Genomic DNA, 27,254 nt, shown 5'->3' on the forward strand with positions numbered 1-27,254 from the left:
CTTTGCGACCCTATGGACTGTAACCCACCAGGTTGCTCTGTCCATGAAATTCTCCAGGCAAGAATACTGGAGTGGGTTACCATTTCCTTTTCCAGGGGATCTTCTTGACCCAGGGATCAAACTTGTGTCTCTTACATCTCTGGCGTTGGCATCGGCAGGCAGGTTCTTTACCGCCAGTGCTCCCTGGGAAGCCCTAGTGCCCATGCACACAGTTGTCTTCAGTTCCTTGTAATTTCCACGTAGTTTATTGCGGAGGGAGATGTGTGTCCACATTCAAACACTGCATCAAAGGGTCCCAGGTCTCAGCCTGTCTCAGCAACCTTTTCCTTGAAGGTATTAAAGGGTTGGAGAGTAACATCACCCCCATCCCTTCTGCAGCCACATGAGAAGAGGTTCTGAAGACTTTGAATCATTAGATTCCAATTTAACCTTCTAAGTTTTCAGAGTAAGAAGTTGAAGTCAAGAAAACCTTAGTTACTGGTTCCGTTTCCATAGTCTGACCTAGAGTAGAGCCGGAACCGGGAATCCCAGTTCCTGACTCTCCTTTTTCTCATGCGGTGGTTTCCCCAGATCACCCTGTTTACATTCTTCCTTCCCCAGGTTTGCTATAGGGAACTTTGTATCCCTCTCAGGTTTATGCACTCTTTCACCACCAACAAGAAGCTTTTCTCTGAAGTTCTTCCAAGACCTGGTGGAGAAATAAGCTAAAGGAAACAGAAAAAGAATGTTAAAATGTTTGCCTCCTATGAATACCATATGTTTTATGCAAGCTGTTGAGTGTCCTGTGGGTTCTATTATATAAAGCTATCATGGCGAGACCTCCCACAAGGGAAATTTTCAATTAATATCATTTTTATCATGAAAATTTTAAAAATACAAAATGAATGAAGCTATATCTAACTTCTATAATCATGACGCGCCTTAGAATATTTGATTCTAGAATCTTTTGCAAATTGTTCTAGAAAACTCACCCTATTAATTTTGTGAAAATAACCCATGAATTAAAAAATCATCCCAAATCTCAGTATTCCATTTATCTTTCTATATACATAAATAGTTGGATGGCATATGTTTAGAACAATGTGATGCAGTTACAGATACTGCTTTTTTTTTTTTTTACAGTTCATGTTTTATTTTAAGGCATAATTGATTAAATTCCTGCTATGAAAGATAACATCTAGACATTAGCATGAGAGATTAGCAGTCTCATCCATCCTCTCCTATTCCTACCTTCTGAGTTTGGGAGGTTTATATTCTGTTCAGGTTTATAGCAATTTTTAAAAATTATTTATTTCTGACTGTGCTGGGTCTTCATTGCTGCACAGGCTTTTTGCCAGTTGTGAGCAGGGACTACTCTGCAGTTGTAGTGGGCAGGCTTCTCACTGCATGGCCTATCTTGTTGCAGACCACGGGCTCTAGGCCACCCACGCACTTCAGCAGTTGCGGCTCCCAGGCTCGAGAGCACAGGCTCAATAATTGTGGCTCACGGGCGTAGTTGCTCCGTGGCATGTGGGATATTCCTGGACCAGGGATCGAATCCATGTTTCCTGCATTGGCCAGCAGATTCTTTGCCACTGAGCCACGAGGAAAGCTCAGTTGATGACAATTGATTTACTTTCAGTAAACATTATTTTTACTGTGTTAACTTTTATTTCTGCATGGAGATATATTCAGTCTTCCTCACCAGTCCTTTTATCACAAAATGCCTGTTTTACTTTTGAGGATACTCTTAATTGCCTGGGTTTTGTTGTCAGTCTTACTTTAGAAGGTGCTCTATTTTCTGAGGGCTTTCATAATTGAGACTATCACTCTGTATATAAACAACTGTGTCCAATATTCTTGAATGATATTGCTTAATTATCTTCTGACATTGGACATTGCTATATGGGAATCCGATTCCACCTCACTCCTTATAGAGGTGTTTTGATTTTGACTTTTCTGTCTGGATGTTCAGATGATGATTTATCCTCCAGTTTCAATATCTAAAATGGGGTATGTCTCACAATTGAGGATGATGCATTCAATTTCCCAGGAAAATGGTATCATCTTTCAATCTAAAAATTCTAATTTATTTTTCAGGGAAAATTTCCTATTATCCTATCTTTGCATATATCTTCTGTTCCGTTTGTGATCTTGCTGCATAAAGATGCCAGTATCTCAACATGAAATCATCTTTGCTTGGCCTCTTTCTATACAAGTTTTTCCTAATTACTTTAGACTCTTTGCCTTTCTCCTTTACAATCACTGCAGTTATCTCAAGTCTCCAACATGCTGGTAATTTGGTTTTTAGTGGTGTCTGTTATGTTCCTTGTACTTTCTAATTTAAGCATTGGCTCTCTAATGATGTTGTTTTGCTCTTTGATTTGTTTCCTGAGGTCTGTTATCTCTCTTTTCATTTCATTGTGTTGTTTTTCTTCTAGTCTTTGACCTCTAGTGTTGAATTTATTTTCACAATATAAAATCCATTGTGTGAAACAACTTGAAAAGTTTCTCTCTGTTTCTACCCTTAGGTTTTCTTTTCTTCTGGGTCAAGTGTTTTGCTTTTCTCCCTTCTTCCCCTGCACCTGTGTTTCTCTCCCCGTCCCCTCACTTCTCTCATTATTCTTGCTTATAATTTATTCCTATATTTCCCATGTGTGCCTTTTATCTTGCTCATGTGTGGGTGACTCTGTTTAGACACTCTTTGCTCTAATTTAATGGAAGCCACTTCTAGACTTATTTACCACCTTGCCTGAGACCCTTTGAGCTCCAGTCTGAAGTACTGGATGGTTCAGGTTTTATTAAGTAGTTAAAAACTGGGTGGAATTGTTAGGGGGTGAGTTCAGTTGAAGCAGCATTCAGCCTCTTTAACAGCACCTAGCTTTGTTGGCCAGAGAAGGCAATGGCACCCCACTCCAGTACTCTTGCCTGGAAAATCCCATGGACGGAGGAGCCTGGTAGGCTGTAGTCCATGGGGTCTCTAAGAGTCAGACATGACTGAGCGACTTCACTTTCACTTTTCCTGTTCATGCACTGGAGAAGGAAATGGCAACCCACTCCAGTATTCTTGCCTGGAGAATCCCAGGGATGGCGGAGCCTGGTGGGCTGCCGTCTATGGGGTCGCACAGAGTTGGACACGACTGAAGCGACTTAGCAGCAGCAGCAGCTTTGTTGGCTGATTCTGTCTTATATTCTCTTCCATAGAGGAAGGGCTGGTCTTAAGATTTAGAGCTATTTCAGTGTCTCCTCAATCAGAAAAGGAAGGAAAAACTTAAGACTCTCTGTAAGTTTTGCATTGATTCAGTTTTAGAGGTATTACTGAGATTCTTAGGTTTTTTCCCCAAAGTCCAGGGAAGTTTTTGCCATTTAAGGACAGATAAGGAACTAAATCCTGCTCTTTCTCCTCTATTCCAGAAACATCAATTTTGATTTCTTTTTTTCCTTTTGCAATTGATTGCTTTCTTTTCTCTGTTTGGTTGCTGTGGTTGATGTGTGTGTGCATGTGTGTGTGTGTGTGTGTACACATGTGTATACTAGGACTTTTACTTTCAGTATGTATTGAGGAAGGGAAGTTAGTTATGTGTTAGAATCCAACATCTTCTCAGTTAAATGTTTGTGCTGGAAGATTCCCTCACCTAATGTTGAAAACTGGACAAGAAAAGTGTTTATAAGTTATATATGTATGGGGGTATAATTTTGCATATCTGTGTATACATATCATTTTAAAAATAGGTATTCTATGTGCTTGTATAGCTTACATAGAATTATGTAGGGCCACAGATCTGTATATAAACATGTAGAAGTAAATGTATTTAATATATGTGTATTTATATATACATATATGCATGCATACATGCATGCACACACAAACGTAATTGTTGGAGACTTGTCAATAGTTACTAAAGGACATTGATAGCACACAAATCAAGTTTCCAAAGACACAGTGATAACATAGGTAAGCGTATAGAATTAGGACCCTGAGATCAATCCTCCTATCATTTTTATCACTGGTTTGAGCCTCAGAACATCCTTCTCCCATTTTGGTCCTAAGCTCTCCAATTAAAAAAGAGAAATGGAAAGCTCAATCTGGATTTAGAGAGAAGCAACCCTGATTATAGAAACAGCTGAAACTGAGGAACGGCAGTGGGATTCTTTGCCGGGATAAAGAAAAGTGTGACAAGAGATCTAAAATAGTTTCCAAACACATATTAAAAAAAAAAGAAAGACGTAAGCACAACACTATAGTAAAGTTGCAGATCAGATGTTCTTCATCCTCACAGGACACAGTCTAGAATTTTTACATAGGAGCACACATTTTTCGGCATATTGTGCCTATAATAAAAAGTACCGATGGAGAAGATAAAATCGGAGGGTCTCAATGTTTGTTTCTATAAGATGATTAAAATATCTTCTCTGCCAGCTACAACTGAATTAGTTGTAGTCTGATGCTTAGAATATGCTCTCATCATTGGCATTGACTTTAGAAGAAAAGTCCATCCTTATTCTTAAGCATTGTTCCTCACCTAGCTTTCCCATAGCTCTTACCTGTTTGCAGTCAAAAAGTGGCAATGCCAAAGCACTGGCCTATGAAGACTAAACCCTATGCATGCCTGTTTGTCTTATATATATCTATTAGCACCCATCTCATATGTGGTCTTGCAGACAGAAACAGAGGTAAGGCTGCCCCTGTCCTTAAGTTAAGAATTTAGTGGGTTTGCATCTGCATTGACGCCACAATGGGATAAATTGTTGTTTCATCATGTAGTTTTTCTGTCATGTAATTTTCAATAATGATGTATTTACTTCTGCTTGAGAAACATGTATATAATTAAATATATCACTTAGGCTTACACATGTGTCAGGGGAAAAGATAATGTACATTCTGGCAGTTTTTAAGAGGACCCAAATACCCCACCCCACCCCTCAAAAATTGAAACAATTTTTTGAATAGGAAATCCTACAAATAAAATCCATAGCTTAATGCTCATTTTTCTAGAACAGCGGGAGCCCAGTCAATATTAGTAATTAGAATGTAATTCATGTTCTTTTATTTCCAATATGGAATATACTTTAGTCATTTAAGGCTTGACCAATGTTACTGCAACCTAATTTTTTTTAACAGAGTACAAACAGCTATGGGGGTTCTCTGATGGCTCAGATGGTAAAGAATCCACCTACAATACAGGGGAACTAGGTTCGATCCCTGGGTTGAAAGGATAGCCTGGAGAAGGGAATGACTACCCACTCCAGTATTCTTGCCGGGAGAATTCCATTGACAGGAGCCTGGCGGGCTGTAGTCCTTGGGGTTGCAAAAAGTTGGACAGGACTGAGTGACTAGCACTTTCATTTTCATAGACAGGTATGCGTAAGAGACAGCTTAAATAGAGAATGAAATGCAAATCTCAGCATCTAGTCTTTTCGGGGAGGACAGATGTGTAGGTTGGAAGGCGCAAACTAGAAGGATGTTAAGTAGACTTCAAGTCACTTGTCACATAAGAAAAAGCCTGGCGAGAAGTACTGAATTGGGCAGAGGTATACTATATCACCTAGCTCCTTGTTGAAAAAAGGAGAAGGAAGATAATGCATTTAAAGATCAGATTAGCTCAAAGAAAGTTACTTTGGCAATACAGATGGGTGTAGAAAGAATTGAAACTATGGGATAAAAGAGCTATTTCTAATTTATAAATGGAATGTCCGTTAGAAACATTGTTCCATAAAACTAGGTCTTTATTGAAGTGTGTTTAACATGGAAGTCTGAACTGTTACAGAATATCCCTCCCTCACAGTGATATGTTCTCTCTAAACCTACATTCAACACCAGATGGCTTCTTTTGTAGTCATTGGAATGTGCCTGAAGAATTGATGCTTTTGAACTGTGGTGTTGGAGAAGACTCTTGAGAGTCCCTTGGACTGCAAGAAGATCCAACCAGTCCATCCTAAGGAGATCAGTCCTGGGTGTTCATTGGAAGGACTGATGTTGAAGCTGAAACTCCAATACTTTGGCCACCTCATGCAAAGAGTTGACTCATTGGAAAAGACCCTAATGCTGGGAAGGATTGGGGGCAGGAGGAGAAGGGGACGACAGAGGATGAGATGGCTGGATGGCATCACCGACTCGATGGACATGGGTTTGGGTGGACTCCAGGAGTTGGTGATGGACAGGGATGCCTGGCGTGCTGCAATTCATGTGGTCGCAAAGAGTCGGACACAACTGAGCGACTGAACTGAACGGACATTTCAGACTATGACTCCTTTTTTGTTTTTGCTTAGTTGCTAAGTTGTTTCTGACTTTTTGTGACCTCATTCAGGTGAAATTATGTGTTGATGTCTTTGTAAGACTTCACCTGAAAGAACTCCTGTATTTTGAATATAGAGTTAACCCTATTTGGCAGTGATCGTATTTTAGATTTTCAATGTGATTGGGATGTTCAGATATTTTCATTGAAGAGAAGACTAATGGATTGATGCTTTTGAACTGTGGTATTGGAGAAGACTCTTGAGAGTCCCTTGGACTGCAAGGAGATCCAACCAGTCCGTCCTAAAGGAAATCAGTCCTGAATATTCATTGGAAGGACTGATGCTAAAGCTGAAGCTCCAATACTTTGGGCACCTGATGCAAAGAACTGACTCCTTGGAAAAGACCCTGATGCTGGGCAAGATTGAAGGCAGGAGGAGAAGGGGATGAGAGAGGATGAGATGGTTGGATGGCATCACTAACTCAATGGACATGAGTTTGAGTAAGCTCCCGGAGTTGGTGATGGACAGGGAGGCCTGGCATGCTGCAGTCCATGGGGTCGCAGAGAGTCAGACATGACTGAGCAACTGAACTGAACTGAATGGATTGATATCAATTATTACAACAACATGTTAACTCCAAAAGGCTTAGAGTGGTGGAGAGAGGTGTTCTGCTCCAGTGAAATCAGCTAGCTTTCCACTGTTCTCAGGGTAAAAACTTACCCCTCAAAGAGCATGGTAATGTCTATTGTTTTCCTAATAAAAATCTCACCAATCTTTTTTTTTTCCACCATTCATATATCATTCACCAGTGATGTGCACTGCCTATTGTCCATTTAAACAATTTGAATTCCTTTGAAGCTTCATTCTTGCACTTTCAAGAGCTGTTGTAAGTCTTTATGATGGAGAGAATCTGCTCAATGTCAGAGTAATACAGCAAATATTACTTGTGTATCCTAGAGCAGTATTTTAGAATTGATCCACATTTATTTTGTACCTAAATAACTGGAAAAGAATGGCTAAATATCTTATCTAAAAGTGAAAAGACTAGAATCCAAAATGAAGGAGATTAGGGAGTAATATAGGATGTTACCAAAAATACTCATGAGGCATCCTTTTGGTGGTGTTTAGTCCCTAAGACGTGTCCAGCTCTTTTGGAAACACATGGACTAGAGCCTGCCAGTCTGTTTTGTCCATGGGATTTCCCAGGCAAGAATACTTGAGTGGGTTGCCATTTCCTTCTCCAGGGGGTATTCCCAACCCAAGGATCAAACCTGCATCTCCTGCATTGGCAAGCAGATTCTTTTACCTTTGAGCCACCAGAGAAACCAGATGCATCCTTTGTATGATATAAAATGCTTAATACCATTTAGGTTGTTGGTGACAACTTAGTTTGGGGCTGAAATTACCAAATGAATTTTACAGAACTCAAGTGATTAGTCTTAGCATAGAAACTCATTTAAAAAATAATGTAGAGAAAACATTTCCTCTGATTTAAGGTGCAATTGTACATCTCTAATGATCGTAGTATAGAAAGCTCTCTCATCTGTTAGCCATTTCTAACTATGATAGTGCCCTTGAGAACCGAATTATGTCTTTTCCATCTTTCTGTTATAGTCATTATTTATTCTTCCCTCAGCCCCTAAGTTATGAAAGTTCTCTACATATGTATTCTACATATTTAAGAAGATCTTGAGAAACCAAGATCTGATGAAAATGTGGGTAATTTATTTCTGGTCATGAATTTTATTCTGTCTAAAGAAGGCAAGTATAACAAAATCAATATCTTGCCTGAAACTGCTGTAGCACTGTACGTGTATGTTAAGCAGTTCTCTGAAATGGACTGAAACCGTGTGAATGGAATGATTTGGTAAACTTGAAAATTCATGGCACTTCATTTTCACTAGTCATTAAGAAATTGTTGCCCACCAAATAGTTTAAAGTAGTGAATTATTTCTTCCACAAGAGTGGAAAGGAATGAGAACTATGTTAATATTCAAAGGGAATTAAAAGAAAAATCATAAGCTTTCAGGACCCATCTTCACAGTCTGGTTAGTAAGTAATGATGTAGGTGAAAGACATCTAACAGTCATAAGTGGTTTAAAAATTGAGCACAGGAAGACCGCCCTGCGAAAAGCAAGAAAATCCATTGCTGGCTTCACGAGAAGCAAATTTCATGGAATAAAGAATGTTTGAGTTCCCTCTGAAGGAAAACATGGGAATTGTATCAGCTGAGAAATGTAGAGCCAGCCAGGGGTTCATGATCAGAAAAATGCTAAAGAAACATGTCCACAACCATCCACAAGTCATACTCACTCATTAGTCCCAGTTCATATTTGTGTTGAGAATCTAGTACTTCAGAGCAGTGAAAGGAATACCTAGGTCCTAAATTCTTGGAAGCAAACCTAAAATGGGATGAATTGATCCTAGTCTGCTCATCACAGGAAAGAGAGAGAGAGGGGAGTAGCAGAATTTAAGGGAAATTCTATTTCCTTTAATAGAAAGGATTAAGAGTATGAAAGAGGAAAGCAGGAACAGAAGAGCATACCAAACCTCTTTATCACTCTCACTCATATGTGTGTGTGTGTGTGTGTATGTATATTTATGTATGTATATTTATGTATGTGTGCATGTACGTGCACGCTCCGTCTTGTGACCCCATGGACTATTGCCCACCAGGATCCCCTCTTCGTTGGATTTCCCAGGCAAGAATACTGGAGTGAGTTGCTACTTCCTTCTCCAGGGGATCTTCCCAACCCAGGGATCAAACCCTCATCTCTGAAAAGTCAGAACTTTTCAGTGGCAAAATCATTTTCCATCATAATTTTCCAATGGTAGAACTATTACAAAATACTTGAGGCCCTGGAGTCAGCCTGTCTGGCTCTAGAACCTACAGGTTGTGCGGTTTGGAGAAGCTGCTTACACATCACAGTCTCTTCATTTCTAAAATGGAAATAATAGAGCCTGATTGAAAGGGTTGTGGCACGAATAAGAAATTCAAAGTGCTTAGACTAATAAATTGTACAGTCAGCTTTTAGTAATTATTGGCTATTGTCTTATAAATAAATACTTGATCAAAATCTGTGATAAAGTTGGAAATAGAATCCAAGAGTTAATAAATGTATCTGCTCAGAGGGACTCAAGAAATATTTCTGATGTTGCTTCATTCTCAGTGAAGTTGGTAAAAGAATAAAGTCTAATACTATTATATAAATTATAAATAATTAAATTTAGCCCTGTATACAATGTTGACACATTATCTATAGGATATCTCTCAGACACATTTTTTTCCATATTTTTGACATGTTAATGCGTCCTTCTAAACCAGCATGCCCTGTGAAAGAGTAAAGAATTTAAAAGCTTTTTGGTACTAGAGGCCCAACTATTTAGGTAAAAACAGGAAAATAAGACAGGGAAGGGGAAGGAAAGAGGGATGAGGCAGTGGGAGATTTGACTTCCAACATCAATCAGTTGAAAAACTAGGACTTGAGTCTTAGGTTCTTTCCACTGATTCTCTGATTTTTCTAAAAGAAAGTGACCATCAAAGATTGCAAATTCACTTCAACTTTAGGGTGAAGTTTTGCTGATAATGATTGGAAAGAGCAAGGAATAGTGGTTACTCAAAGAAACAAAATTTATCACATTTTACCTACTAGGCATGACAACAACAAAGACAAAAATAAAATCTGTCTTTAAAAATATCTATGAAAAATGCATTTTATTTTCAGTGTGAAAATGAGATCAAGGCTGCTACTTTCCAAGTTTGTCATCATTTCACATTCCCAGTGGAAGAAGATGAATATAACTTTTAAAAATTATTTTTATTGGAATATAGTTGATTTATAATGCCATGTTTCTGCTGTATAACAGAGTGAGTCAGTTATACATACACATACATCCACTACTTTTTAGATTCTCTTCCCATATAGATCATTACAGCGTATTGAATAGAGTTTTCTGTGCTATTTGCTAAGTTCTTATATAGTTACTTCTTCTCTATATACTGATGGCTTCTCTGATGGCTCAATGGGTAAAGAATCCACCTGCAATGCAGGAGACATAGGAGATGTGGGTTTAATCCTTGAGTCAGGAAGATCCCCTGGAGGGGAAATGACAATCCACTCCAGTATTCTCGCCTGGGAAATCCCACGGACAGGGGAGCCTGGCAGGCTACAGTCCAAAGGGTTGCAAAGAGTCAGACATGACTAAGCTGCTAAGCACAGCTAGAGAAACTTATATATAGTAATGTTTATATGTCAGTCCCAATCTCCCAATATATCCATCCCACATCACTTTTTTAAACCCTAGGAAGGGTTTTGAGGGACCAAGTCTGCAAGATTCACTAGCAAAGGTGTGTTGTATTTGTAATTTCCTTTCAATTGCACATTTCAATCACAGTATAACTAGTATTATGGTAATTAAGACATTAAATTAAATTAGTGTATCATGTACCTTGCTGAGAAAATAGTAATACATATAGCAATGCACTAGAGTAGATAATTACTAGGACAATAGGAATGTGTCCACAGTAAAGATAATGGTCATTTTTAGTACCCTATCACCACAGCCAGCTCTGATGGGAAAGAGCCCATCACATTAACTAAATCCTAATGAAACTCTAGAATTACAGACACTAAGCTTTCTCGTCTTATACTCCGGGTTTTCTCAGTCATATCATCTCCCCTTTATTTGCTTTATCAGCATAGCTTCCGTAGCTTTATGGAATTCCCAGTGTCATTTATGTAGGTCAATTGGATACAAATACTTGGTTATTTAGAATGTTTTTTGTATTTTTTTTCAAGTTTTTTTTTTTTTTTTAACTCCTTGTGGCAAGACCCCACCATTCACTCAACTGTTTAACTACATCGGGCTGGGTGTGGCGGTGTGCATTATGTCCTACAGTAGTTCCTATAAAGTAAATGAAGGGCTTAGGGGATTAAAGTTGCAAGCAATTTCAATGTTTGTCTCTAACTCTGAGAAAATAGAGCATGCAAGTTCTCATCCCCACCCACTCACTTTTTATTTATTTTTTCTGTCTTTACAGTTCCGCCATGGTTTTTAAATCACCCTTCCAACCTCTATGCCTATGAAAGCATGGATATTGAGTTTGAATGCACAGTCTCTGGGAAGCCTGTGCCCACTGTGAATTGGATGAAGAATGGAGATGTGGTCATTCCTAGTGATTATTTTCAGATAGTGGTAATTATCTTTTTTTTTCAAATTCGCTTTATAATCCCAGTCATCGTCTATTCTGTTTTCAGTTTCTTTTCTTTCCTGGGGACAAGGTTCCCATTGGGAATTTTTATGATATGTGAAGAAAATTGTTCTAATAAAACAGATGAGTTTTTAGACTTAGAACTTTTGAGCTAAAAAAATAAGAATAATCAAACAATCTTGCCCCTTGTTTTACAGAGAAGATTTTAAACCAACAATGAAAAAATAGAAAGCTTAATACCAATAATTTCTAAATATTTTCACTGGTGATTCTTGGAAGAAAAAAGTTCTGAACCTAGTACTAGACTGTATGAAGCCAAGAATCTCTTAGTTCTTTAACTTTCGCCCATAATAATAAAGTTTTAATAGACTGTGCTACTTATGAATATGGCAGTCTCACTTCGATAATACAGATGGCCACTTTTGCTCCTTTGCTACTCTTCTGAATAGGACCAGCTGGTCCTTTATGAGCAGTGCAAGAGGGCAGTAATATTGGTGCCAAGACAATGGTGGTGACAGTGGTAGAGAAGATATCAAGACTCAGAGTTTACATGCTTTGTAATTTAAGAGCATTGAATTAAAGCCAAGAACAATGCATCTTATAGTTCCTATACAGTTTACTGTACTCTGTTCCTGTCCTGGATGAAGATAATAGGGATAATTGAATTATATTCACAGAGCTGTTTGTTGTCCTGGTACACAGTGAATGACCCAAGCCTCTCATTATTATTATTGTGCTTGCTGCTGGCAGCAGAAAGTTTTTCTCATTTGAAAATACTCTTTGGAAACTCTCGTTTTGGTTGAGGTCAGCATCAGAGTATCTGAAGTCAGGTATATGAATAAGAGATATGAAAAGCACTCTTTAAATATCGAAGAACTTTACACCTAAAGAAGGAGGGTTTTGATCCATTTCTCTTATGTTGGAGATGCAGATATGACCCTGCTAAAGAAGAGTAGCCCTCTAAGCCAGGTCTCCCAGCAGAAGGGAATTCTAGTGAAAGTGCCTGCACGGAATTCAGGCACAAACTCTTTCCATGGCTTCATAGTGCCTCTTGCTGGTAGATCATTCTTCGTAATCAGTTGACTTTTAGAAACTTTCATCATCTCCTGATCCATGCATTTTGTCATATTATAAGGGCTCTTAAGGAATACATCTATAAAAAATATCTTTGCTATGCTTATCATCACTTACTATTTTTCATTTTTAGTTGCATTTAATTGGTTAGGAATAGAGTAAGAAAGGAAAATAAATTTATCCTTTGAATGCCACATCAATCCTTTATATGCTATGCTATTTTCTCTATCAGTGAATTAAAACTGACCTGCCAGGAGGCAACATGAAATGTGTTGTATACGCCTGAAATGTATGCCACTAGCATAGAGAGGAAATTGTTGACTGCCCTTAAGGACACATGATAAAATGCAACATTTATTTTTTTCTACAGTTTGAATAATCTTTCCCCCAGCATGACCCATTATACCGAACCTATTTAAATGTTTCTTTTAAAGTAAAAAGAAAATGTGCACTATGAGCCCTTTTCACACTAAACTGTGCTTAAAAAATATTTCCCCAATAGCTCCAGATATCTAAGAGCCATTGTCTGTCACATGAGTAACATTTAGCCCAAATAGTAACTTATGTGAGAATTGCTAATTAGAAGTTAGTCAGCTTTATCTAAGAATTTTACATTAGCCAAGAATTGACTACAAGACACTAAAAACAATTAAGAATTCCCCATGAGGTAATATTTATCTCTTAATGACTTCAGGGGAAGTGATTTAATATGTCTCACTTACTGAACTAATTCTTACACTATCAAAGATAAACTGAGTTAGTGTAATTAAATGCTATTTCAGATCATTTTATCATCCATCCTTGAAAACTATGGTGGCCCAATTTATATAAAACAGGAGTTAACATTGCTCTATTTAATTTATGGATTACTGAAGGTGAAACATTTTGTGAAACATCTTGCCATATAACAAGAAAGACACAGGTATAAAATATCCCCCATAACCACCTCCAATTCCCTAAAAGGTCACCCAATTTTAAAAGGATTTTCAGACATCTTTTTTTTTTTTTCTCAGTAAAAACACTTCTAGAAAATGTCCAACCTAGATTTCTTGTCCTTTAGAAGCTGCAAAAATCAGTGTTTTTGTTTCCTTTTGCTTTTTGTTTCTCTCCAGCAGCCACTGAACGTATTCTCTTCAGTACAAGGGAAAAAGAATGAGATTTCTTTGACACTAACCTCTCTTCCATACATAATAAAGGAATGTTCTGATTACTGCTCATTTAGAATTGGAGGGTGATGCACATCCTTGGAGTATATTTTTCAGCACAGAACTGGGTGAAATTGCTACATGTGGATTCAGCAAAGTGTTGGGACTCTGTGACATTTTCCAGGTGACTTAGGACAGATCTGTCAGGCTGAGAACCCTCTTGGCCTCCATTCTGGCTTTTCTGGGAAGTTGGATTAAAATTTGGTTATGTTTATTTTGTCACTTGAAGGTTTTTATTTTTTTTTGCTTTTTTAAATATTTTACTTGCATTTTATTCGCACTAGGGAGGAAGCAACCTGCGGATCCTTGGAGTGGTGAAGTCGGATGAGGGCTTTTATCAGTGCGTGGCTGAAAATGAAGCAGGAAACACTCAGACCAGTGCACAGCTCATTGTCCCGAAGCCTGGTAAGATGAGATGAACTTTGCTCTGGTTTTTGTATTACTGTTCTGTGTGGTTTATCTGTAAAAATCCATATTGTTTTCCCTGTTCCCAAAGTCAGTTGGAAATTAGAGTTATTTAATTAATCAAGGAGTGTATATGTGTATTGATGATATATTTGTGCTAGAAAATTATATCTATTGATATATAAATCCATCCAGTGAGATATGATTATTATGAACAATAGATACCTCTGGCTATCAAGACCACAACCACTAAATCACTTCCTTCTCTTCTATTTTGTGGCTTGCCTTTCTTTCAGTGTTTCATATAAACATAAAATCTATATATGGAACATATATATATAACATATATATAAAACAGATAAACATATATATGTATCAGTTCAGTTCAGTTGCTCAGTCGTGTCCAACTCTTTGCAACCCCATGGACTGTAGCACGCCAGGCTTCCCTGTCCATCACCAACTCCCGGAGCTAACTCAAACTCATGTCCATCGATCCGATGATGCCATCCAACCTTCTCATCCTCTGTTGTCTCCTTCTCCTCCTGCCTTCAATCTTTCCCAGCATCAGAGTCTTTTCAAGTGAGTCGGTTCTTCACCAAAGTATTGGAGTTTCAGCTTCAGCACCAGTCCTTCCAATGAATATTAAAGACCGATTTCCTTTAGGATTGACTGGTTTGATCTCCTTGCAGTCCAAGGGACTCTCAAGAGTCTTCTCCAACACCACAGTTCAAAAGCATCAATTCTTTGCCATTCAGCTATCTTTATAGTCCTTTACAGACCTTTTCCAGTCCTGTGGCCACTGCTGAATTTTCCAAATTTGCTGTCATATTGAGTGCAGCACTTTCACAGCATCATCTTATAGGATTTGAAATAGCTCAACTGGAATTCCATCATGTCCACTAGCTTTGTTTGTACTGATGCTTCCTAAGGCCCACTTGACTTCGCATCCCGGATGTCTGGCTCTAGGTGAGTGATCACACTATCGTGATTATCTGGGTTGTGAAGATCTTTTTTGTATAGATCTTCTATGTTCTTGCTACCTCTTCTTAATATCTTCTGCTTCTGTTAGGTCCATACCATTTCTATCATTTATTGTGCTCATCTTTGCATGAAATGTTCCCTTGGTATCTCTAATTTTCTTGAAGAGATCTCTAGTCTTTCCCATCCTATTGTTTTCCTCTATTTCTTTTCATTGATGACTAAGGAAGGCTTTCTTATCTCTCCTTGCTATTCTTTGGAATTCTACATTCATATGCTTATATCTTTCCTTATCTCCTTTGCCTTTAGCTTCTCTTCTATTCTCAGCTATTTGTAAGGCCTCCTCAGACAATCATTTTACCTTTTTGCATTTCTTTCTGTTGGGGAGGTTCTTGCTCCCTGCCTCCTGTACAATGTCACGAACCTCCGTCCATAGTTCTTCAGGGACACTGTCTATCAGATCTAACCCTTCAATCTATTTATCACTTCCACTGTATAATCATAAGGGATTTGATTTAGGTCATACCGAATGGTCTAGTGGTTTTCCCTACTTTCTTCAATTTAAGTCTGAATTGGGCAATAAGGAGTTCATGACCTGAGTCACAGTCCCCTCCCGGTCTTGTTTTTGCTGACTGTGTAGAACTTCTCCATCTTTGGCTGCAAAGAATATAATCAATCTGATTTCGGTGTTGACCATCTGGTGATGTCCATGTGTAGAGTCTTCTCTTGTGTTGTTGGAAGAAGTGTTTGCTATGACCAGTGCATTCTCTTGGCAAAACTATTAGCTTTTGCCTTGCTTCATTCTGAACTCCAAGGCCAAATTTGCCTGTTACTCCAGGTATTTCCTGACTTCCTACTTTTGCATTCCAGTCCCCTATAATGAAAAGGACATCTTTTTTTGGGTGTTAGTTCTAGAAGGTCTTGTAGGTCTTCATAGAACCAATCAACTTCAGCTTCTTCAGCATTACTGGTCGGGGCATAGACTTGGATTACTATGATATTGAATGGTTTGCCTTGGAAACGAACAGAGATCATCCTGTTGTTTTTGAGATTGCATCCAAGTACTGTATTTTGGACTCTTTTGTTGACTATGATGTCTTCTCCATTTCTTCTAAGGGATTCTTGCTCACAGCAGTAGATATAATGGTCATCTGAGTTAAATTCACCCATTCCAGTCCATTTTAGTTCACTGATTCCTAAAATGTTGATGTTCACTCTCACCATCTCCTGTTTGACCACTTCCAATTTGTCTTGATTCATGGACCTAACATTCCAGGTTCCTATGCAACATTGTTCTTTACAGCATCGGACTTTACTTCCATCACCAGTCACATCCACAACTGGGTATTGTTTTCACTTTGTTTCTGTCTTTTCATTCTTTCTGGAGTTATTTCTCCACTGATCTCCAGTAGCATATTGGGCACCTACCAACCTGGGGAGTTCATCTTTCAATGTCCTTTCTTTTTGCCTTTTCATACTGTTCATGGGGTTCTCAAGGCAAGAATACTGAAGTGGTTTGCAATTGCCTTCTCCAGTGGACCACGTTTTGTCAGAACTCTCCACCATAAACTGTCTGTCTTGGGTGGCCCTACCCGGCATGGCTCATCATTTCATTGAGTTAGACAAGGCTATGGTCCATGTGATCAGTTTGATTAGTTTTCTGTGATTGTGATTTTCTTTCTATCTATCCTCTGATGGAGAAGGATAAGAGGCTTATGTAAGCTTCCTGATGGGAGAGACTGACTATGGGGGAAAAATGGGTCTTGTTCTAATGGACGGCACCATGCTCAATAAATCTTTAATCCAATTTTCTGTTGATGGATGGGGCTGTGTTTCCTCCCTGTTGTTTGACATGAGACCAAACTATGGTGGAGGTAATGAAGATAATGGTGACTTCCTTCAAAAGGTCACATGTATGCACTGCTACACTCAGTGCCCCCAACCCTGCAGCAGGCCACCACTGGCTCACGCCTCTGCGGGAAACTCCTGGACACTCACGGGCAAATCTAGGTCAGTCCCTTTGGGGTCACAGCTCGTTTGTCCTGGATCCTGGTGTGCAGAAGTTTTGGTTTGTGCCCTCCAAGAGTCTGTTTCCCCAGTCCTGTGTAAGTTCTGGCAGCTCTATGGTGGGGTTAATGGCGACCTTCTCTAAGAGGGCTTATGCCATACCCAGGTCTGCTGCACCCAGAGTCCTTGCCTCTGCGGCAGGCCACTGCTGACCTGTACCTCCACAAGAGACACTCAAACACAGTTCTGGCTCAGTCTCTGTGGGGTCTCTGGATCCTGGTGCATACAAGGTTTGTTTGAGACCTCCAAGTGTCTCTACTGGGTATGGGGTTTGATTCTAAATTTGAATTTGCCCCTCCTACCATCTTGCTGGGGTTTCTCCTTTGCCCTTGGACACGGGGTACAATTTTTTGGTGGGATCCAACATTCTCCTATGCCAACAAATTTGGAAAATGTAGCAATGGCCACAGGACTGGAAAAGGTCAGTTTTCATTCAAATCCTAAAGAAAGGCAATGCCAAAGAATGCTCAAACTACCGCACAATTGCACTCATCTCACATGCTAGTAAAGTAATGCTCAAAATTCTCCAAGCCAGTCTTCAGCAGTACGTGAACCGTGAACTTCCAGATGTTCAAGCTGGTTTTAGAAAAGGCAGAGGAACCAGAGATCAAATTGCCAACATCCACTGGATCATTGAAAAAGCAAGAGAGTTCCAGAAAAAACATCTACTTCTGCTTTATTGACTATGCCAAAGCCTTTGACTGTGTGGATCACAATAAACTGTGGAAAATTCTTCTAAGAGGTAGGAATACCAGACCACCTTATCTGCCTCTTAAGAAACCTGTATGCAGGTCAGAAAGCAACAGTTAGAACTGGCCATGGAACAACAGACTGGTTCCAAATAGGAAAAGGAGTACGTCAAGGCTGTATATTGTCACCCTGCTTATTGAACTCCTATGCAGAGTACATCATGAGAAATGCTGGGCTGGATGAAGCACAAGCTGGAATCAAGACTGGCGGGAGAAATATCAATAACCTCAGATATGCAGATGACACCACCCTTATGGCAGAAAGTGAAGAGGAACTAAAGAGCCTCTTGATGAAAGTGAAAGAGGAGAGTGAAAAAGTTGGCTTAAGGCTCAACATTCAGAAAACCAAGATCATGGCATCCAGTCCCATCACTTCATGGCAAATAGATGGGTAAACAGTAGAATCAGTGAGAGACTTTATTTTTTTGGGTTATAAAATCACTGCACATGGTTATTGCAGCCATGAAATTAAAAGACATTCCTTGAAAGAAAATTTATGACCAACCTAGATAGCATATTAAAATCCAGAGGCATTACTTTGCCAACAAAGGTCTCTCTAGTCAAACCTATGGTTTTTTCAGTAGTCATGTATGGATGTGAGAGTTGGACCATGAAGAAAACTGAACACCAAAGAATTGATGCTTTTCAACTGTGGTTCTGGAGAAGACTCTTGAGATTCCCTTGGACTGCAAGGAGATCCAACCAGTCCATGCTAAAGGAAATCAGTCTTAAATATTCATTGGAAGGACTGATGTCGAAGCTGAAACTCCAGTACTTTGGCCCCCTGATGGGAAGAACTGACTCATTTGAAGAGACCGTGATGCTGGGAAGGATTGAAGGCAGGAGGAGAAGGGGACGACTGAGGATGAGATGGTTGGATGGTGTCACCAACTCAGTGGCATGAGTTTGAGTAAACTCCAGGAGTTGGTGATGGACAGGGAGGCCTGGTATGCTGCAGTCCATGGGATCACAAAGAGTTGGACACAACTGAGTGACTGAACTGTACTGAACATTCTTCCTGTGGACAGTTGTTCAGCAGCAAGTTGTAATTTTGGAGTTCTTGCAGGAGAAATGAACCCAAGTCCTTCTACTCTGCTGTCCTCCTCCTCCACATTCATAAAGCTGTTGTTTGCAGGAGCCAGCGATCCTTCATCTCACCCTCAGCAGGCAATGAGTCATATATATGTATACACACATGCTCATATATAGTCTTCAATCAGTGGAACTTGGAAGAAAAATAGGAGAAGCAATCACTTGGAAATAAAACATTTTCCTTTAAAAGAAAAAAAAAACAGATTTTGATAAGTTGTCCTTTTTTTTATAATTTATTGTTTTTCAGTTTTTTGTTTAATCTTTTAGAGGTTTAATATGGTGCTTTGTTCAAAACTAGCATAAATCTATAGTAGACATGTCATGGAATGTACCATAATGGTACAATTTCTGAACTTCCCTGGTGGGTTACACAGTCAAGAGTCTGCTTCCTATGCAGGAGACCCGAATTCGATCCCTGGGTCGGAAAGATCTCCTGCTAACGGAAATTGCAACCCACTCCAGTATTCTTGCCTGAAAAATCCTATGTACAGAGGAGCATGTCAAGCCCTACCCCATGGTGTCTCAAAGAGTTGGACATGACTGAGCAATTGACATGTCATCACATCGTTGGTACAGTTTCTACTACGAAGAAAGCACAAAAAGCTAACTGATCAGCTGCTCTGAAATGTGGTTACACTACAGAAAGTCAAAAGCATTCCCTCTCTTTCTCTTTTTTTGATGAGGGATTGAAGAATTATTGTATAGATCCAAATACTTTAAAATATTAATACCTCCTTATGAAAAGTTTTCATACCATCTATTCATTATGTAACTTTTTGGACCAGTTTCCTTCTTCTTGACTCAATCTTGTCCTACTCTTTTCCTGCAGTAAGTTTATTAGAAAGTAGTAATTTCTGTACAGCTACAGAAATACATGAGACATTGTCTTTCTTTGGCTTCTATCTTTGTAACTATCGAGGCCTGATATTTTGTGCATCTAACCAATTATCCAAAGACTCTCAGACTGTTGTCATAATGTTCACAACAATGACTTTCTCTGTTTTCTTGATTAAAACAAAAAAGCAGCCATAGAACCACAGTCTTAGATGAGTCAAAGAATGAAAGGAACTACCTAGTAATTTAAAGGGACGGTTAATTCTTGTTCAAGATCACTGGTTTCTCTGATGGACTCCTCATTTCCCTTTTATTGAATGCGCCCTATGTGTGAATGTAACTTCATTGGTGTGACTAAGTGTATTCTCTTCTGCTGAAATGTTAATGGATAAGGTAGAGAAAAGGAACCTCTAAAATCAGTCTCTAATGTGAGCCATGGTTTACATTCTCTGTGCTGTCTCGTTAGCAACGACAACATGGCAACATTTACACTAATACTGGTTGCTGCATAAGCCACAGAACAAGAGAATTCTGGTTAACATTGATTTTCAGCTAAGGCCATAAAGCTGAGGAAAATGCGAGATAAGCAGTCTCATATTTCTAAAGAGACATATGAGGTATACTCTCCTAGGACTTGTTGGCACTGACCAAGTCTGGTCATCATCCCCTGTAAGTGCCATTCAGTGTGGAAGATTCTTTTATATGTTGAAATTTGTAGAATTAGACATTGTCAGGGCTTCCCTGGTGGCTCAAACAGTAAAGAATCCACCTGCAATGCAGGAGACCTGGGTTCCATCCCTAGGGCTGGGAAGATCCCCTAGAGGGGAGGGCATGGCAACCCACTCCAGTATTCTTGCCTGAAGACTCCCCATGGCCAGGGGAACCTGGTGAGCTACAGTCCATTGGGTCGCAAAGAGTTGGACACGACTGAGCAACTAAGCACACAGACATTGTCATGGCATTTTCTTTCCCCTACAAGTCAAGTTATGGAGATACCAAGAAACTTCTTGAACAGAGTGCATTTGTGGTTTGTGTGTGTGTGTTTTACTGGGAATTTCTTGCACAACTGGGAAACAGGCATCTTATCCTGACTAAAAGTTGTCTGGAGGTGCCCACTGTAAGGTAAGGGAACTAGAGAAGGCAAGGTTTGGAGAAAGATCGAGACCGATACTGCAGAGGAACAGATGACCTTTAATGAAGCAAGAAGGTGCAGCGGTCAGACCAGTGAGCTGCTGCGCTGTCATGAAGGGAGCAGGTATATATAGAAAACATAGATATGTGGAAATACATTGTTTTGAGGGGGTCTGTTTTTCCTCAAGATTATTTTGATTAGTTAGGTTCTAACAACTGGGGCAAGGAATTCCTGAGACTGGCTGGAGACTGGGACTGTCAGGAACAGAACATAATCAATCTTCATGTCCATTCCTTTCTTTGGGGGAGAAAGTTCTTTATTCTGTATAGAATGGTGGGAAAGACCCAGAGGGGAGTTTTCACTCCAGGCCATTTTGGACCCTGTAGCTTTCCTTCACCCACAACCCAGCAGGAGAAAGGGAACTCTGTTTCCATTTAGGGGAAGAACAAGGCTGTAAATTGTACTTGTGAAGAAAAAGCAGGGCTGAAGCCACCTGAAGAAGCCTGCCCACGAGGTTCTGGCTGCAGAGGCTACAGCCACAGAAGATGCTGGGGCTGGAGCGGAAGGCCAGCCAGACCCCGCTGTGCCTGCTTTAGGAAGGGGTCTAGAGTGGAGGTTCCTCAGGTGGAAAGGCCTCAGAAGAACCCACAGAGCTTCCCCCACAAAACAGACATGTGGACGCCTTCCACGACTAGGGGTTCTGAAGAGCACAGGTTGAGAAAAAAAGCCTCTGTCTCTTTACTTGAAATCCACCCTCTCTTTCTACCCTAGAGGAGCCCTAAGTCCTTGGCGGGGGGGAGGCGGGGGGGGGCATACCCAATAGAATAAAAAACAGGTGACAGACAGTTCCGTTACTTCTTTGACTCTTACCCATTTTTGGCCTCAGGCCCACTCTAGGAGGAGGGAAGAAACTTGGAATGGAATGTTAGGTTAATGTCTTGATTTAGATCTTACTTGTTTGCATGCATATGTGTTGCCTTTATTACTGTTTTTAGTATCTGAAAAGAAAGCTTTTAAAATATTTTAAGGTGCTTTCAGGACTTGAGGATTGACCCAAGTTGCTATCTAGGATAGAAAATATATCTGATAGAGTATGTTTGAAAGTGGAGGATGGGAAAAAATAAAGCTGTTTCCTCTTTTTTCTTCCTATTCCAATAGTTCAGGTTGTTCAATAAGCCAGTTCTAGGCCTTGAACTTCACTTACACCAGTCAGCTCTCATTTCAACAGATATCTCTTTGTTAATGGTCCCTTGCATTCTGTTCAGGTCCTGATTCATTTGGGTCTATGTGACTACAAAAGAACAAGGCTCCCCTCTGCAGAAATGTCATTTACCTCCCGAGGAGGGCAAGCCTCAGAGAATCTCGGTAGTTCATTCTTCTCCCTTCTAGATGGTAAAGTATTGTCAATGGATGCTACATCCTAGGTTGCTGTTTATTGTATCTGGCATTGGATTAGAATGAAAGTAAAAGAAAATGAAGACCAAAATCTGAAAGCATGACAGAACACCATTGCGACTGTCTTACACGCCCTCCTTGTAAATGATGGATTGCTTTTCCCTGGCTATTTAATCAGGTCTTCAAATAAGGCCTCCAATTCCTCAGAGAGGCAGTGTAGACCGCATGCACAGATGGTGGAGAGGCTAGCTATAAATATAAACTCAGCAATGAAGCTGACCATAGCAGAAGAACAGAGCTCTCTCTCTTGAAGTTCCAACAATAAACAGCCACCATATATTTTGAAGCACATTGTGGGCCTGCATTGACCAGCTGTTCGGCTTTGGTCTGTCCACATGCTTGCAGCTCAGAGATTCTCTGGGCAACCATAACAATCTGCTTCTCATTGAAGCGCACACAATGGCCTGTTCAGGAGGGCGCCCATGGTTGGTGGATATTTACATAAGCCTAATGAAGTTTCAACCTAGTCTTTTATACAGAGTTTAGCTATTCCCTCTTTCACAATTAGTGACTTAGGAAACATCACCTACTAAATTAAATGGAGTTAATGATTTGTTTTTCTCTCCAGGAAATAAGTTGTAGAAAACTATTGAAATGTGTGCACTATAACATATGAAATATATGCATGATTTCTTCTAGATAAAGATAAAGAAAATCAATTTTAAAAAAGTCATTATACTAGAGGAAGTGCTATCAAGAATGTTATATATCTGACACTATGACGTTGTACACACATTTCCAGACTGCTAGCCATCTCTATATACCTAACACAACCATGAGTGCACATACACTTGTGCACCCACAGACAAAGATCTGCACACTTAAGAAGACTTTGCATATGCATGAGAAATACTTAGGTGTGTTATGTAAGTGGTGGTAAATTCAAGTTAAAATACTTCAGCTGGTTTGCATCCCTTGCATTGCCTAGCCATCTCATCTAAGAGCTAAGGAAGTGTTTTCTTGTTGTTATTTTAGTTTTAGTTTCTTGTTGTTATTTTACTTTTATTTACTTATTACCTGGTGAGAGACATTAGTTAAGTCCTCTTTCCAAATGAAGATTGACTGTAGCTGTTCAAGTCTACTACTCACTGAGCAGCCCAGCCAAAAAGTTTCAAGAATCAATGTGTTAGGTGTCATAAGAATAAGATAATTCAGTAGTCAGATTTGGAAACAAGTACACAATACTTTAGGATCTGGTTGACATAGCAGATGCTGATGAGTTACTTACCTTTAGTCATCATCCAGTGAAATGGAGTGTGGATAGAAAGCGAAAGTTGCTCAGTCCTGTCCAACCCTTTGGGACCCATGGACTACACAGTCCATGGGATTCTTCAGCCCAGAATACTGGAGTGGGTAGCCTTTCCCTTCACCAGGGGATCTTCCCAACCCAGGGATCGAACCCAGGTCTCTGCATTGCAGATGGGTTCTTTACCAGCAGAGCCATGAGGGAAGCCTGAGAGTAATGGAGTGTGGGTAAGTAGTAGTTAAATTAAGACTGTTTGGTTGCTAGAAGGAGAAGTAAGCTTATTTTCTGGTGCTGGTGAAGCAGTATGGGAGCTTAGAGAGGAAGACAGGAACAAAGATAAGATACATATAAAATATCAGTTATCTCGGAGTTAGTGATCTTGGTTCTAATTGCTAGGCAGCATTATGTTGAGTTTTAAGCCAGTGGAAAAGCTGTATTAAAACTCAGCATTCAAAAAATGAAGATCATGTCATCCAGTCCCATCACTTCATGGCAAATAGATGGGGAAACAATGGAAACAGTGACAGACTTTATTTTCTTGGGCTCCAAAATCACTGCAGATGATGACTGCAGCCATGAAATTATAAGATGCTTGCTCCTTGGAAGAAAAGCTATCACAAACCTAGACAGCATTTTAAAAAGCAGAGACATTACATTGTCAACAAAGGTCCTTATAGTCGAAGCTATGGTTTTTCCAGTAGTCATGTATGGATGTGAGGGTTGGACTATAAAGAAGGCTGAGAGCCAAAGAATCGATGCTTTTGAACTGTGGTGTTGGAGAAGACTCTTGAGAGTCCCTTGGATTACAAGGAGATTAAACCAGTGAATGCTAAAGGAAATCAATCCTCAGTGTTCATTAGAAGGACTGATGCTGAAGCTGAAGCTCCAGTACTTTGGCCACCTGATGCGGAGAACTGACTCACTGGAAAAGACCCTGATGCTGGGAGAGATTGAAGGCGGGAGGAGAAGGGGACGACGGAGCATGAGATGGTTGGATGACATCACTGACTCAATGGACATGAGTTTGAGCAAGCTCTGGGAGATAGTGAGGGACAAGGAAGCCCAGCATGCTGCCATCCATGGGGTCACAACAAGTCAGACATGACTGAGTGACTGAACAACAACATTATGTTTCCTGGCCATGCTCTGCAGTGAAAGTAATTAGAAATACTTAACTGCTGGGCAGAGAAGATGAGGGCCAGAGAACTGTGGATATAGCTGTAATCAAGGTATATATAGTCTGGAATATTTTAAATTTAATGGCAGAAATGGGTGACGATATAGCAAAGTTGCCATGGGAGTAATAACATACTCTCCATATTCTACTAGGCACAAAAAGGTAATATGTTCACAACCGAATAAATGCTATTCTAAATATTTCCTAAACGTAGATTTGCTTGGGCAAGGTACCAGTTCATGCCTTGCAAAGAAGAAATATGTATGGGATATGTATTTAGTATTTGTCTCATATCCCAAACATATTTGTTGATATTGAATATTTTCTAATGCTGTTTTTTGTTTTTCCTCCAAGAATGGCAATATAGTAGTTTCCCATTGTAGATGGGGAAATATATTGGTTAAGCATTTAGAAAAACAAGGTGAGATATTTTCAATTCCTTGCCCTCCCCTGAAAAGCTTACTGATTACAAATGATGTCGAATTTTAAACATTGTATTAAGGAGGTAGATCACATGTTAGCGAAAGTATTAGGTCTGGTCATGAACATTGAGGCATAAAATCAGAAATCCTCTTGATGCCGAAAACTTGGCCTCTTTGCCCCTGTGTGGAATCAAATCTTGGAGACAGAGTTTTGGGTGAAGTGGAAAAGAAGAACTTTATTGCTTTGCTGGGCAAAGGGGAAAACAGCAGGCTTGTGCCCCTCAGAAACGATGCCACTAGGTGGGAACATTTGGTAAGGAGTTTCACAGCTGTAGTTCAAGGCTAGTGTTGCTGATAAGATTAGGGTATGTGCAGTGCCTGCATTTTGATCTGTTTTCAAGTAATCTTTTGATGAGCTGCTCTGGTTCCTTTAATCAGGCCTGAGGTGGTCTTCTCTGTAGGAGGAATGCGTTCAGTTCAGTTGCTCAGTCGTGTCCGACTCTGTGACCCCATGAACCGCAGCATGCCAGGCCTCCCTGTCCATCACCAACTCCCAGAGTTTACCCAAACTCATGTCCATTGAGTCGGTGATGCCGTCCAACCATCTCATCCTCTGTTGTCCCCTTCTCCTCCCACCTTCGATCTTTCCCAGCATCGGGGTCTTTTCAAATGAGTCAGCTCTTCCCATCAGGTGGCCAAAGTAATGCTTACATCTTCCATTTGTTGGGTTTTTCTTCCATACAGAGCTTAAAGACAGTGTTGCATGAATCCCCTGAGGCAGAAACATGATCTTGCCCCAAGGCTGTACTATTGCTTCTTGGCTATTCCTCCCTTGTCCCTGGCTTTCCTTCCATTCACTGACTAGCACCTGTTCAAATCTGCCCTTTGGAACTCAGGGAATATCACACAGGCTGGAGTCTGTTCCTTACAAGAAATGGGGAACATAGAAAGGCCTCCATGCCCAGGAGCCCCACAGAGTCCTGTTGGGTTTTAGTTTGGGTCTATTTTTGTGACTTTTCGCTATCAGCATGAGAAGAAAACCTTGTTGTTGTTCAGTCATGTCCAACTCTTTGTGACACCATAGACTGCATCATGCCAGGCTTCCCGATCCTTCACTATCTCCCAGAGTTTGGTCAAACTCATGTCCATTGTGTCGATGATGCTATCCATCTATCTCATCCTCTGTCGCCGCCTTGTCCTGCCCTCAATCTTTCCCAGCATCAGGGTCTTTTCCAATGTGTTGGAATTTCTCATCAGGTGGCCAAAGTATTGGAGCTTCAGCATCAGCATCTGTCCTTCCAATGAATATTCAGGGTTGATTTCCTTTAGGATTGACTGGTTTGATCTCCTTGCTGTCCAAGGACCCTCAAGAGTCTTTTCCAGAACCACAATTCAAAAGCATCAATTCTTCAACACCCAGATTTCTCTGTGGTCCAACTCTCACATCCATACGTGACTACTGGAAAAAACTGTAACTTTAACTCTGTGGACCTTTGCTGGCAAAGTGATGTCTCTGCTTTTTAATATGCTGCCTTTTTTTCTAAGGAGTAAATGTCTTTCAATTTTGCGGCTGCAGTTACCATCTGTAGTGATTTTGGATCCCAAGAAAATAAAATCTTTCACCACTTCCATGTTTTCCCCATATAGTTGCCATGAAGTGATGGAACTGGATGAATACCTTGACATCCCAAATATCCAGAGGAATATGTGGGTGCATACTCATATAGTTGTATATTAACTACAGCTTGTTAAAGTGTTTCTTACTATGTATGAACTCTTATATAATAACTTCAGTGGGATTGTGTGAAGCAATGAAAACTTATACAATTAGTCATAATACTTTTAAGATCTTTTAGAGTTTAATTTGTCAGTGTAATAGCACATAAGCAACTATGTCAGAGAGATTATAACTAACTCTCAACTGATGTACTTTTTAGTCTGATATTAGTCACTGGTGGTCAATTAAGTTGAATTTTTATCTCGATATGAG

General features: G+C 39.9%; 1 protein-coding gene across 4 annotated transcripts in view; it reads left to right on the top strand.

The window, feature by feature from the left end:
• The window catches only part of DCC (DCC netrin 1 receptor), a 1,991,552-nt gene that overhangs the window by 1,455,492 nt on the left and 508,806 nt on the right, over positions 1 to 27,254 (top strand). For all 4 annotated transcript variants that reach the window (XM_081562140.1, XM_081562141.1, XM_081562142.1 and 1 more), the window contains 2 exons: positions 11,258 to 11,412; positions 13,992 to 14,112. In XM_081562140.1, the coding sequence (XP_081418266.1) occupies positions 11,258 to 11,412; positions 13,992 to 14,112 (276 nt within the window). The remainder of the gene's footprint in view (positions 1 to 11,257; positions 11,413 to 13,991; positions 14,113 to 27,254) is intronic.

Source organism: Giraffa tippelskirchi, chromosome 14 (genome assembly GCF_054371585.1).
Source record: "Giraffa tippelskirchi isolate mGirTip1 chromosome 14, T2T-mGirTip1v1.2.pri, whole genome shotgun sequence".
Lineage (NCBI taxonomy): Eukaryota > Metazoa > Chordata > Mammalia > Artiodactyla > Giraffidae > Giraffa > Giraffa tippelskirchi.